The sequence below is a fragment of the Rhinolophus sinicus genome, linkage group LG09, assembly GCF_036562045.2.
Source record: "Rhinolophus sinicus isolate RSC01 linkage group LG09, ASM3656204v1, whole genome shotgun sequence".
Taxonomy (NCBI): domain Eukaryota; kingdom Metazoa; phylum Chordata; class Mammalia; order Chiroptera; family Rhinolophidae; genus Rhinolophus; species Rhinolophus sinicus.
This window is the reverse complement of record NC_133758.1, coordinates 91,047,923-91,062,916: the sequence shown is the minus strand read 5'-3', so window position 1 is coordinate 91,062,916 and position 14,994 is coordinate 91,047,923. Positions and strand designations below refer to the sequence as shown.

General features: G+C 35.6%; 1 protein-coding gene across 1 annotated transcript in view; it reads left to right on the top strand.

The window, feature by feature from the left end:
- The window catches only part of THSD7A (thrombospondin type 1 domain containing 7A), a 617,189-nt gene that overhangs the window by 584,776 nt on the left and 17,419 nt on the right, over positions 1-14,994 (top strand). Inside the window, exons 18-23 of the mRNA XM_019726870.2 lie at positions 3,473-3,626; positions 5,178-5,322; positions 6,658-6,773; positions 10,206-10,323; positions 10,577-10,722; positions 11,145-11,319. Of these exons, the coding sequence (XP_019582429.2) occupies positions 3,473-3,626; positions 5,178-5,322; positions 6,658-6,773; positions 10,206-10,323; positions 10,577-10,722; positions 11,145-11,319 (854 nt within the window). The remainder of the gene's footprint in view (positions 1-3,472; positions 3,627-5,177; positions 5,323-6,657; positions 6,774-10,205; positions 10,324-10,576; positions 10,723-11,144; positions 11,320-14,994) is intronic.

Here is a 14,994-nt window from a genome sequence, read left to right as displayed (position 1 = left end):
TTTTGGTTAATAAAAGAAATTATAATGAACTACTGTTCTTTCAACTTTCCTTTCAACTATCTGTGTACGTGTTTCTTTTTGCTCTGTGCATAGATATTCTCAACATTTCCAAACACATCTTAAATAAAGTAACTTTTCTGATCAACTTATTTTTTTCAGTAAACATCTTTAATGCATATATAGAAAAGAGAAGGTCAGCATTGGTTGTGATCTCTGATCATGTAATAATGTTTCTTTATTGAGTAGCATACCTCCCTAACCTTATCCTCTGCTAATTAAGGTCCAAGTGTCCTGCTTAGCTGTCAGCAATCGATGACATTTTAGGATGGATGAGTCTGTAAGAGCAGGATTGAATATATTTGATGTCATTCTTTCTACTTTAGGATGGTATGACATATCAAAGACTGAGTGATAGAAATGGTTTGCCCTGGTGGGAAGAGATACTTTTCACTGACAATTTTTTGAAATTTCCAACACATTGCAATGATAATGATGGTGATGATAATAATAATAATAATAATAATAATAATAATAAAACAGATTGATTTGGTTATTTTTATTGTTGCTTTAGAATTCTCTGCAAACAGTGCACCCCCTATTGCCACATGTGAGCCTCTGGCCCCACCCTCAGCCTCCATCTTGATTCTACACTGTTTTCTAATACAGTTCAGTTTTCTCACGGCACAATTCCTTTCCTAAGGAAAGGAGAAAGGCCAAGAATTTGAAGAAAGCAAATGAACTTAAAGTGTCTTCCTTTGGGCCCAAAATTCGACCCAAATATTCTGTATTCTAGATTGATTAAATAAATCATTAATACCAAATAAAATAAATAAAACATAAATAATCTGAATGTCAACAATAAAGGTTTTTTTTGTTTTTTGGTTGTTGTTGTTTTTTTTTTTTTCAATTGTGGCACATTCAAATGTAGTCATTAAAAATTATATCTTAGAAAAATAGTTAATAATACAAGAGAGACATCAATAATGTATTCTTGCTTTTCTTTCTTAAATGGTACAAATAGTAGGTAAAGTTTGCTCCCATTTAATAAAATGAAAATATATGTTTAAATATAATAGTCTGTTAAGAGTGGTTATCTCTGATAAGAATTATGCAAATTTTTTTATTTCCTCTGTTTTTCCTAAAATGAACATATTGCTTGTATAATAAAAATTAAAGGAAGATAAAAGCCTTTGAAAATGAAGTTTTATGTGCATAAGTACTTAATAGAGTATTGACCATCTGTCCTTAACTCCGAATCAATAGGTAATTTTGCAAGTTAATCCTTGTGCATTTTGTCAGTTCTTGCAGTGAGTGCAATCTCTTAGCAGCAGATCCAGCTTTGAGCATTGAACTCTCTTGTCTGTTCTATGTCCTCTCAAAGCTGCTATCAACAGAACTTTTTTTTTATTTTTTGTACTAGTTTCAGATGTACAAAACAATGTAAGGGTTAGACAATTCATGCCTCACAAAGTGATAACCCCCTCCCCCAATCTACTACCCCTCTGACATCGTATATATCTATTACAATTCCACAGACTCTATTCCCTACACTGTACTTCACATCCTGTGGATATATATATATATATATATATATATATATATATATTATTAAATTATAGTTGACATTCAGTATTATTCAGCTTCAGCTTCAGGTGTACAGTGCAGTGGTCTGGCATCTACACCATCCATGAAGTGGTCTCCCTAATAAGACAAGTACCCATCTGACACCCTACAACATCTTTACAACGTTATTGATTATATTCCCCAAACTGTCTTCCATGTAACTGTGGCAATATTGTGACTACCAATTTGTGCTTTCTAGTCCCCTCCCCTTCTCCCTCATCCCTACCCTCTTCCCAACTAGTAACCATCAGTTTTTCCTCTGTCTTCTCTGAGACTATTTCTGTTTAGTTTGCTCATTTATTCAGTTCTTTAGATTCCATGTGTGAGATCACGTGGTATTTGTCTTTCTCCATCTGACATATTTCACTTAGCATGATATTCTCTAGGTCCATACCATTGCAAATGGAATTTCCTTCTTCTTTATGGCCAAATAATACTCCATTGTATAAATGTACCGCAGAACATTTTTAAAAGGCCATTGAAGGCAGAACTTTTTCGTGGGAAGTTAAAATTCTCTCAAAGAAATTTGTGATATTTTCAACAATGAAATCAAATAAATATCTACCTTTGTGTGTTTTTGTGTTTGCTCTTTAATGTATTTATCCAATTTACAAAAAAAATACAGAGGTGGTGGGTATTTGTATAGATACTTTTTCAGGCTACAAGCCAAATTAAGACATGACTAATAGCACACTTTCTGAATGCACCCCACAGGAAAAAGACATTTCTCTTAAATTCACCAGCACTGTATAGAAAAGTTATTCTGCGGAGTAGACATATGAAATTGCAGTGCCCCAACTGATTATAAATTTCTGGGGGAAAAAGTTGAGATCTCAGGTATAATTGGTAACGTGATTCAAGTGACAGTTTAAAACATTGCAATGGGTTTGAGAGGCGTAAGAGCTCCAGCCTCCTTCATCTTGGGCAAAGCAGTTCTCTTCCCAAACCCATTAATTTGGTTGACCTTCTCCAAGTTATAGATGAAGGATGAAGATTTTCTCTTCTATTAGAAAAGTGCCTGGAGAGATTTTTAAGTATGGTGAAAGTGAAGGCTGATACTAGCCACATTAATTAGATGCCCAAGTAAACAGCCCTTCATGACTGCTTACAATAGAATGAAATGCAATAAAATGTTTGAATTTGTTCTGTTACAAAGAAAAACTAATAATAAAAAGGTAATACTAATAAAAATAATAATAATAAATATAGGAAGATCCAAACAACCACATTTAGAGAATGTTGCTATTACGATAATTGTTTTTTCACTTCTTGCTTTCTTTTACAATTATCAGCACGAGAGGCTAAATAACTTTTTAAATGACAAAACTGTTTGACAGATGTCATCAGTTACTTTCAATAGCCGTTTGTGAAACCTGTCACTAGGAGATTTTAGTGTGCCTCGTCTTCCATCATATATGCGTCTACCTTCTCTACAGAATCTGCCATTTTCTTCAGAAGAAAACGTAAATGTCTTATATTCCAAAATTGCAACCCCTCTATGAATCTCTTTGGACCACTGCTCATTAGTGCCTGCATCATACACGGTTGTACATGATTCTCTCCCTTCAGAGGAAGACATACAGAGTTTACATACACACAGTGGTTATAATTTTTAAGGATTGTGATGACATCCACATGCATAAATTTTAAAATCATACTGAAGCTCTACTAATATTTATGGGAGGCAGAGATCCTTTTATGTCTTCACATTTGAAGAATTTTATTCATTAAATGCAAACCTTTCCATCCCCCAACCCCATGATGGTATCAAGACTAACCATCTATCCTGTGCATTAGCCATTGTTCTAACTGTCCTGGTTCCTTCACTGATAGGTCTGTTTTCTTCTAGATGCATGCAGAACACAGCGGATGGCCCTTCTGACCATGTAGAGGATTACCTCTGTGACCCAGAGGAGATGCCCCTGGGCTCTAGAGAATGCAAATTACCATGTCCGGAAGATTGTGTGATATCTGAATGGGGTCCATGGACTCGATGCACTTTGGTGAGATGATTAGCCCTTTATTAATATAGAGTTTGCTTCATGCCTTACCACTAAAGCTTTAAAGAAAGCTTTTAAGAAAGTCATAGTTACTAAATTAGTTACCAAATTAGTTATCAAAGGAAAGGGTGTTTTCTTGGCTACTTCATTCTGTGAGTGTGTCTTTTAAAGTCAGCAATGTTTCGACTCACACTAGAACAGTTTGACCTCCTGCCAGTTGTATACTCCTCCAGCATCCTCCTAACCCAGCACAAAACACCTTCAGATTGGCTTATAAATACACAGCAGGTGAAGAACTGCAGTGGTCATAATGACTTCCTCCAGGTAAAGGGACAAAGAATGGAGCTCTAGTAAAGGTACTTTAATAGTGTCAGGTTATTGTCATCCCTTGCTTTTTGCCCAATCCATTTTATTTAAATTGTAGGAATAATCTTTCACACAGTGGGGGTTCTGCAGCAGGAGTATTAACATTGAAACACAAAGGATCCTGGAAAGAAAGGAAGTAGAAAGAAGAAAGCTGCGCGCCAATGAATCTCTTTCCACACACTGACTCCCTGTCTCTTTGGGCCTGGGAGGCCAGCTGAGAGTTTCAAATCACACAAAGCTTCTAGATTTCACCAGCCCATAGAGACTCCTCCATGGGACCCCGGGAAGAGAGTCATTTGAAACAGAACTGGCTGATGATGTAGAAAATTGGGTTTACCCCTGGGCAGCTTTGTAAAGCTGCACATTTCAAAATGGCATGAAAAGCATGGGGTAAATACATGTAGTGTGGAATTAATTTGCTGAAATACAATATAGGACCCTTTCAGAGAATTTATGACGCATGTTTTCAAGGAAAAATTAATTTTGTATCTCAGTGTTAACATTACTAAAGGTGCTGATTAGAGCCAACTGATACAGCAAGAGCAAAACAGGGCTGGCAGTTGATTTGGATACAGATTAAATTGTAATAAAGAATCAATTTTCACAACGGTATGCAAATGATTTTCTATTCTAATTCCATAGCATCAGATTTGAAGTCACTGCCCCTGTTCTTAGAAACTAATCTCTTTCAGAACAAGATTGTACCAGGAGGAAGTTGGCAAGCCAGTCCTTTTAAGTGCTAAATTGTGTTTGTGTGCATGAATATGTGCACATTAGGAAATAAAGGTCACTAGGTAACAGCTAGTCATTTAAAGTTACCCTTGAAATAAACAGTTTTTGGGTCCAAGAGACTAGATTAGATTAGATTGATAATAATTTCCATATTAGTAATTAGTAGTAATTAGTTAGTAATAATTAATATGACCATATGTATGTTTACATACATGTGATGTGATGTATCTATTAGTATTTGACACACAGACTCTTAAGCATCTTATAGCTAGATGGGACATCATAAACTCACCCACCACTTTGATCTTATAGATGAAGAAACTGATGTATAATAAGATTGTTCAAGTCAGCCAGTGGCTCCAAGTCCTAACTCTTGCTGCAGTGCTCTTCCTAACACGTTATCCTTTTTGTAGCTGAGTAGTCACCTTTCTGAGGCGTTGTATTATTCTTTGTCAGCCTTGTAATCAAAGCAGTTTCCGGCAAAGGTCAGCCGATCCCATCAGACAACCTGCCGATGAAGGAAGAGTCTGCCCTGATGCTGTTGAGAAGGAGCCCTGTAACCTGAACAGAAACTGCTTCCACTACGATTATAATGTAACAGGTACGTGGATAGTCATCTCATCACAGAGTTAAAGGCCAAACCCCGTGCCTGTCGACTCAGCAGTGTTCCCGTAAGTATTGTTCATCTCCATCTGTGTTTCTTTTGGATGTGCTGCTTACTCTCCCAGAAATAATTCTTTATTATGTAACAGAAATATTTATCTGTTTTATTTTTTAATAAACATCAAGATATAGATAATGAAAATGCAACACAAACATTAGCCTTGAAGGTAGATTGCAAACCATATAAGTGATCCTATTTAAGACATCCACTTTGGGAAGGTGCAAATAAAAGATGTTTCCCGGGGTATCAGGTTTATTGTGAGATGTCTTTCTATTTCAGAAGATGTTTAATCGCTATAACATAGTGGGACATCAATTCTTTGTGTGGGGGGTATTTCATAAGTATGTAAAAATGTCAGCAATTTTAAGCTTGCCAAAAAGTATATAAAGAAAATCTAACGATTTCAATATTGTCAAAGGTACAGATAAAAATTGATAAATTAGTATTTTTTTCAGAAAAAAAAAGGCTTATTATAAATTCTATTTTTTTCCCTAACCCTCACCTCACACCATCAAAACATATACTCGAAGAAAGAAGAGAATTTTTGTATATGACTTGGGACAACACTGAAGCTTTTGGAATTTTTCCAAGTAATTTTCACACTGAAATAAACTCCAGAAATTGTACAATGATACACAGCAGTCAGATTGGCTTTTGTTTCTTTAGGTTTTCCTCTTCATTTTTCTCTGATGACACAAGGAAATCAGAGTTTTCTGGGATACTCTATGTTACTCTAAAAAAAAAAAAAGGTGAAAAAATTATTTTTGCGACAGACATAAAATAAGAGAAATAAGTACAGCCAAAGTGATTTTGAAATGTATGTTTTAAAACGTTCCAAATATGAGCACTAAGTGAAATAGACTTTTATTTGAATATAACACAGTTAAAGTACCATCCATTAAATTATGATTCTTTTGCTAAAACAAAAATAATGTTAAAATGGAAATTTCTGCTTTTATGAGGGGAGAAGTTTTTAAGTCACGTTTGATCTGTAGGCCAAAGCCATTTTTATAATACCACCAAACGGCAATCAAGATTGTCAAGTAGACATCTGCCTTCCAGAATAATCCCTGCAGCTATGTGCAACCCCAGCAATTCCATTTGACTCCTGATATGTTCAAAGCTAGGACCCATATGCTCTGCATGTGGGATGATTGATTGTGGGGCTTAGGAAGCAGTTGTGAATTAAATATGGGATTCAGGTCATCAGAGTTCCATTTGAAATCTGTTTCATACGTGGCCTTCTGTTCTGATGAGCTCCCTTCCTTTCAGACTGGAGTACATGCCAGCTGAGTGAGAAGGCCGTTTGTGGAAATGGCATTAAAACCAGGATGTTGGATTGTGTTCGAAGTGATGGCAAGTCGGTTGACCTGAAATATTGTGAAGAGGTGAGGGGATGCTGTGTTATACCTTTGTGAGTAAATTCTTTCCTAATAATTCCAATTCATGCTGAGCCAAGTGACCTATGCTCCACGAAGCTTATCGCCAGCAGATGTTTTTCTGCACTATTTAGAGGCTGTTAAGCACCCTTTTGAAAAGAGACACTGTCCAACACTACTGATTTCTACACATAATTTCCTGTATTTTGTTCTGCCCAAAGGTATGTTAATTAGCCTTTTCTGAAAGAAATGCTTGGGGAACAATAAGTAATCAAGGTGAAGATAGGCAATAAATCTTAATCAGACTACTCATCATCTTTGTAATTTCATGTGAATTTTGTGTTGCCCGGGACACCTGCCAAGATCCATCATTCATTCTCTCTGTTGTTAAACATTGATCGCATGTGGTTTTGTAGCAGATTTTGATATTAAGATCTAATACCCAGCTGTGAGAGTCTAAGTACTCAGGTGTGGATAAGGGAGAGATTGAAATTCAAACAAAGGAATGGAGTCTGCCATTAGTATATTTTAGATACAGAGAATTGAAACTGTTAATTCTCCAATTTGCAAAAGTAATAGCATTATTTCTAGATGTGACCTTCTGACATGTGAGGAAATGGTTTTTGGCCTTTCTTAGTTTTCAGGAAGCTACACTTCATGTTGTAATTGTTTTGTCTGATTTCCATACCAAAAGGGTACTCACATTGCCCACAGGTTTTGACTGGTACTGCATCGGAGGCCCACTGGGTTAAACATAAACCAAGATCAGCAGGAGCCTTGATAGATCTAGAACACACGGGCGGAGACTTGGTAGAGCTACTGAACGCACATTAGGGTTCAGTGGATATGGTGACTACGACTGCTGTCTGTCTGTACATCCTGCGGGTTGTTATAAGCCTGTGGTAAACCGTTCCAACTCCTAAGGGAACAACTCGAGATGCAGATATGTTAATCCATCTGACATCTTTATCATGTGGACCTAACTTACGTTCTTTATGTCTGTTCATGTGAACAGAGCTCCTAAATGTGCTGAAAACAAATTAATCTCACTCTCATCTATCTTATAAATTAGTCTATCCATACTTTAGATTTAGTTAGAAATTTTATACCTGAATCAATTTGGTTTGGAAACGAATAACATCAAAGTAATGTAATCATTATCAAAATATCATTATTATTAATAAACTTGACTGTAGTCAGATACTGGCTGGAGAGCTTTCTACTTCTAGTTGATTACTATGTCTCTCTTCTTGCAAATGCACATATAAAAGCCCTCCTGGGTCAGAGTGAAATATAAAATGAATAGCTCTAAGAGCTTTTTGAACGTTTAACCCAAGTCATAGAAGACCAATTTTAAAATAGCTCATATAACTAACTACACGACAAAGGTATAAATAAGGTCTTTCATTTTTTAAATGAAATGTGATTAAAAACCTGACAAATAACTAATTTTAAGTATCTAGGTAACTAGAAACATTTAGTCTTATGTAAATATATTATGTTTGAAGACTGCAATGGCAATTAGGGATTTAAATCATAACATCCTAGCAAACACTGTCTTCAGAGAGAACAGTGCTACTCTCTGCAGGAATTGGATTAAATAACCCATCTGCCATTTTATCCATCCCCATGGATGCAGTAAGATTAAATAATAGCCTAGAAGAGCAGGCTATCTTTTTAACAATGGATTGATTGCCTGCCTACTAATACATGTGTAAACCCTGCATTCAATGCAACAGCAGTAGCTAACTCTTGCTGTTCCTCTAACAGACAAAAGGAAAGATGGCATTACTACCCAACAGAGGAAAATTGAGGTTAAACCCATCCAGCGTTTATATAGTATTTTTGTCTTTGAAGTTTTCCAGACATTTATTCACCTGATACCTAGTAATTGATTTCTCCTTTCCTATCCTTTGATCCCTGAACAGATTTCATTTTGTGCATATGTTTAGATAGATGATAGATAGATAGATAGATAGATAGATAGATAGATAGATAGATAGATATGAGAAAATAAAGACATATAATAAATATAAGTAAAAACGTAGTATAGGGTTAAAAAGTTTTACTACTGGATACCCAGTTTATCTATAAATAGACATCATTTTTAATTTTAAATGAATAAGTCAGTGGTGGTTCAATTCTGTGATTCAAACCCTCTCTCTTTGAAAACTATTAGCTACCTTAAATGTAACACAACATTTTTATCATCTCACCTTATTACTCTAATCTCCAACCTCCCACGACTTTAAGTTACTTTATGAGAATTTATTTAAGTGATATGGTAAGTTTTCATACCAAATGCCCATCTCTGTCAAGTATTACTGATGGAAAATATATTAATAAGTTGAGTGCCCAAAGAGGGATATAGTACATAAATCATTCATCCGATCTCCTCTCAGTGGATTACTTAGAGCCGAGAGCTGTACTTGAACCACAGAATAACATTTCAGAAATGTTTTTCTTTTACTATCTTCTGATATAGAAATTAGATACCATAAACCTCTTCCTCATGAAGAAATAAAAAAGGTCTCGAAAATCCCAATGATTACCAATTTAAGAAATTGTATTCTCCTAACATGCTCTTAAATTTTTCTATTTCAATGTTACTTTGTACCTTAGACTTATTTAATGTTTGTATATACAGTAGATGAAATTTCATCTTAGTATTTTTAAAGAATACTTAAATAAGTATTGGAACTCAATGCCAATAAAATGGCACAATGTTATTATCTGATGAGAGGCTAATGCTAAAATAACTGAATTATATCTTAGCTTCTGAGGTTAGCTTTAGAAGAAAAAAAATCTTTGTAATTAAAATATGTATATAAAATATTCATAAAAAATCTAGTGATCCAGATTTACTTTTGAGAAAGATAGTGTACTTAAAAACTGATATTTTATATTATTTCGATACATTATATTATTAGTTTTGAGTGACAATTTATCTTTAAAACCTTTACCTTTGGCTTTTCAATTTAACATGCACACATAAAAATAAACAATATCCCAAAGATACAATTTTAGATCTGTATATTTTTGGTGTTCTTGGGTTTTAACTAATGGAAAATAGTCATGCTTACACTTATTTGTTCCTCATTTAGGGAAATTCAACTAATTTGGCAATGAAATATTATTTCATTGCTTATTTTCAAAGTTCAAAACTGTATAAGCATATCAAGTAAATGTGTTCCTTCATTTATCATGTACCCTTTGCTCTCACTCTCCCGGGTTGATCCACTTTATGTTTTTAACGGTTTGGGTACTTGTCCTCCAGATACCTTTTTATTCTGTCTTGCATCCTACTTATTCTTCCTCTCCTCTCTTCTGCTTTCCTTTCATCCCCACTCCTGTCTTCTTTCTTCCTCCCTCCTCCCATCAGCAATCCATTGTAGTAATGCCTTCATATCAGTACAAACAGATCTACATCTCTCCTTTCAGCTTGGCCTGGAGAAGAACTGGCAGATGAACACATCCTGCATGGTGGAATGCCCTGTGAACTGTCAGCTTTCTGACTGGTCTCCCTGGTCAGAATGTTCTCAAACATGTGGCCTCACAGGTTAGTGTGCACCTTGGTTAGTATGAGGCTAATGGTCAAAAAATAAGAAAAATAAATGTCCTTCTTGCTTTCAGTCATATCAAATAATCTTCAGTAAGGTTGAATCAGGGCATCCTTCTTTCCAAAACATCTGACACTTCTTTGTTCCTCAGATCTCCTCAGGAGGAATGTCTGTGATGCTTTCTCCCAATAAGATATGTGTTTGCACAATTATAACATATCAATAAAGCTGCCTCCCTTGTATCTCTTAAAGGAAAAATGATCCGAAGACGAACAGTTACCCAGCCCTTTCAGGGTGATGGAAGACCATGCCCTGCCCTGATGGAACAATCCAAGCCTTGCCCAGTGAAGCCCTGTTATCGGTGGCAATATGGTCACTGGTCTCCATGCCAAGTACAGGTATCAAATCCCAAGAAGTTATATGGAATGTGCATTCTTTATCTGCAGAGACTTGGTTTTAGAATTATTTTTCAGAGCTTGCCCACATTATATTTCCTCTTTCAGATTTTAGATGCCTTGCCATTTCATAACTGCTTAATTAATTTTGATAACAAGCACTCCCTGTCCTGTATTTTTAAAATCATTTGGAGAACTGATTCATTTTAATGAAAATGTATTTGCCTGTCTTTGGCTAGGAAACACATAAATTGTTCATTGTATGCTTTAGAGCTAATGCCCTATAGGACTTCTTCCCTAGGGTTTCAAATGCTTCTTTAACTGCTCATAAATCAAAATCAGTGGTGCAGAGATGACTGTAATTGATGAGCTCACTAATGAATTATTTTTCTTTTCCTAATTAGTTATTTCTTCCTTCATTCCAGGATGCCCAGTGTGGAGAAGGGACCAGAACAAGAAACATTTCTTGTGTAGTGAGTGATGGGTCAGCTGATGATTTCAGCAAAGTAGTGGATGAAGAATTCTGTACCGAAGTTGAACCCATTATAGATGGTAATAAACAAATGGTCCTAGAGGAAACCTGCACTCAGCCTTGCCCAGGTAACAACAGCAAAACAGAATTCATATTTTGGTTATTTCTTAACAGGACTGGGGGTCGAGAAGAGGATGCACCTATTGTCTAAATTAAGGGGTGTCAGCACTCTTCTTATTCAGTACGATGTGTGCCAATAGCTGGATACTATAGTATGGGTGAATGGAGGCGCTGCTTCCTTACTGCCAAGTGGGGGTGAAGTCCAGGTCTCCTGTGTGGCTGTGATGGACACATACAACCTTGACGTTTTAACATCTGCAGGGGTTGGCAATTAAAGCCTTAGGCTCATGCTTGACAGGGAAAGAATGAAAGAAAAGTTGAGAAAATAAGGATAGAACATAACATCTATTTAGGATTTCTGGAAGGAGAGAATAGGAAATAAGAGAGAAGCAGCATTTAAACACATAATAGCTAAAGAAAAAGTTAAGTCCATATAATGAAAGCTTCTTCTGGGTCCTGAGTAGATTCAACAACAAATTCATACCCAGATACACTATAGTTAAAACAGAAAATATAGAAAATAGAGAACTATTAAAACATTCAGAGAGAAAGGAACAGATTACCTGCTTTTGGAAGACAAAATTAGAATTATAGCAGAGTTCTTTTCAATTACAATGAAAGCTAAAAGACAATGGAATATTATGTCATGTGTCAATATGTTCTGATAAATGCATTGTTAGGAGATTTTGTTGTGAGAACATCATACAGTCTCCTTACACAAATCTAGGGATGTTAGAGCAGTGGTCAGATTAAGTAAATTTGTGGTGTTCATAATAAGGAAAGTGATTAGCTTATAGAGAGTGTAGAACTGAGGATGTAATATTTTTGGTTCCATTGACCCTGTCAGGCACAGAGAGCTCTCTCTGGCATTGAATCGATGGAAGAAATAAAACATATCTATGCTTTATATCATGACAACCCCAAAATATTTCCAAAGTACAGGGACAGGCTGGCTCCACACGACCACAGAAACCTTTTGGTAAAGCGGCAGTGACACTTAATACTTGTTAAAAGACCGCTCCTGTGGGCCCGTGTCCTGTACGGGAGCTTATGCTCTCAAGAAGGATTTACAGCAATGTACTCTGAAGGCCATGCTAGACCTGGGAGGGCTGTAGCGCCCTCTGAATAAGTAGTGCTTGGGGTACAGGCTCCTCTGTGCCAAAACAGGTCAGTGCCTGACTGATGGAGATGGAATCTGTGCCCTCAAAATGAAGGTGCTGTGAGTGAGAGGGAATCTGTTGCCAAGCCCCACATGTATTGCTCCCATCAGAGAAAGAAAGCATTCCTCCTAAACCACATATCCTTCCATTTCTTACAGGAAATTCAGCTCCACTATAATCTCATGGGACCATCGTTGTACATGTGGTCCATCGTTGATCGAGCCATCGTTATGCAACACATGACTGTATTTGAAATATGATGGAAAATAATCATCAATCTAAAATTCTATCCCTAGCTAAATTATGATTCAAGAATGAAAAAATTATATATATATATATATGAAGAAAACTTTGAAAGAAGTCATTCTGATGCAATGTTCGACAAAAGGGTAGCATGCAGTAAAATGTGAAAAACAAATGTTGTATACTAAATAGTATAAAACTAATTGCCAAACAGTGCTAAGCTAATGTTTAGGAATTTGGGTTGATGCAGAGAACTTTAGGGAAGATAAAGGGTCAAAATAAACTCAATGACAAGTATGAGCCTAAGGCCTTGAGAAAGATACGGTGGCAACAGTTTATTAGTGAACTAGAAAAGAACAAAATTGGAAGTGAGTTACCTATATTTTACCCTCAAGTGGAAAATGTTTGTTCTCCCAATTTGCTTAAAATTACGATAAGAAAAAATAAATCTGTTTAAAAAACAGGTTGTTTCAAATACGATCTCAAAAAAACAAAAATGAGGATTTGGCAAACAAATACCCATTGGACATAAAATAGACTTTCTGTATAAAAGTCATATGACTTAAGAAAATTTTTTTAATGGATGAACTTAAGTATTTTTCTTTTCTTTTTTAAATGGGGTCAAGTCCCTAAAAGCTGGAAGAGCTGACAGCATGGGTTGCCCATTCATTCACTCATCAATTTTCTTATTCTTTAGTAACTAAATTATTTGAGGTGATAATAATGGTAGTTTCTATAGTTTATTATTAAGATAAACTGAATAAATTAAATAGAACAGTAAATAAAATAACCCCTGATACTTTGAACTATATGCTAGACTTTGAGTGTATTCCTCACTCTATATTTTCAGCTGTAATAATAGATTTTGCACATACTGATATTTTCAGATACTAAGGTTAAAAAAATACGTTTTGTTTTTAAATCTGACTCTGAACCTAGGCAAAGTATTGTTTCTTAGATATTCCCAAACGTGCCAATAATAACCTTTTCCTGATCCAGCAATTACCCTGTTTTATTTCTTGCCCGTGCAAACTAGCCTGATTTCCGTCCAGATCTCACACACAATACAATTTAATAAAATTATTTTGCTTCACAGCAGACTGAGGTTGGGGCTGTGACAATAGATTAGGGCTGTGGACAGGGCCAGGGAGTGAACCTTGGGGCTTTGATGTGTGGAACAGCCACATGGTCATCAAAAGTTAACCAAAGCTAAAAGCTGAAAAAACTACCTAATCCAAAACTAAATCTCCATTGCCAATAACAGGATCCTTGTGACACCCATGACATTAAGCAGACCTGGAATCCTTGCCAGGCATTGGCATGTGATTTATTGTGGAGTCTCCCCACTTGTCATTATACTTCCTGTAGCACAATCACCCATTTACTATTATTATTATTATTATTATTATTATTATTATTATTATTATTAATCAAGTGTTATTGTAGGCTAGGCACTGGGCTCAAGGTTGGAGATACAGTGGGAGACAAACACTCTGTCCTCATAGAGTTTACCTTTTTAATGGAAGATTCAGTTGCTAAACTAAGAGTGACATAAATAAACATAAGATTAAAATCTGTGGTAAGCCAGGCAAAGGAAAACTGCTAGATCCCCTAATAACAGAACAGGGCAAGCACACCATTCTAATTAATTACAAATCCAGGAGGAGGCTGCTCATCTCTTATAAATTGCAATCTATTCATTTCAATCCCTCTCTTGGTAGTTGTCTCCAGTGATGGATTTTTGAAAGCTAGCAATATGTGAGCCAATAAGCTTTGAAGAGTGAAATACAGAAGTATGGAAAGCATTTTATATACTTAATTGTCATATCTTTGACAGGCATAGTATAGTTTTATTATTACAATGGTTTATAGAGTCAAAATATAAAAATATGTTTAGTACAGGGCAATGTCTCACTCTCATTTGTTATTGAATCTTTGAAGCCTGACACGGATTCTTTGGGGGTGATTATTATATAATTCACAGATTACCATTAAAATATTTATTGAGTTTTGTTGCAAAATACACTATATGAAGTGATAGAAACACAGAGATAAAGCCTGCTAGTAAAAAAGATTTGTTTTATTTCCATGTAGTTTGCAATCACAGAGGCAAAGGCATATGATATTCATATTGACAGGAGTTTTTAAATTTTAATAGTTTCTACTGCATAAGTAAAACTGAGTAACCCAAGAGGGGCATTTCCTAGGGGATAGAAATAGTTCTGAAACATTTTTAGACTACTTAAAAATTCGTACTAGTTTCTTTCTCCTTAACACTTC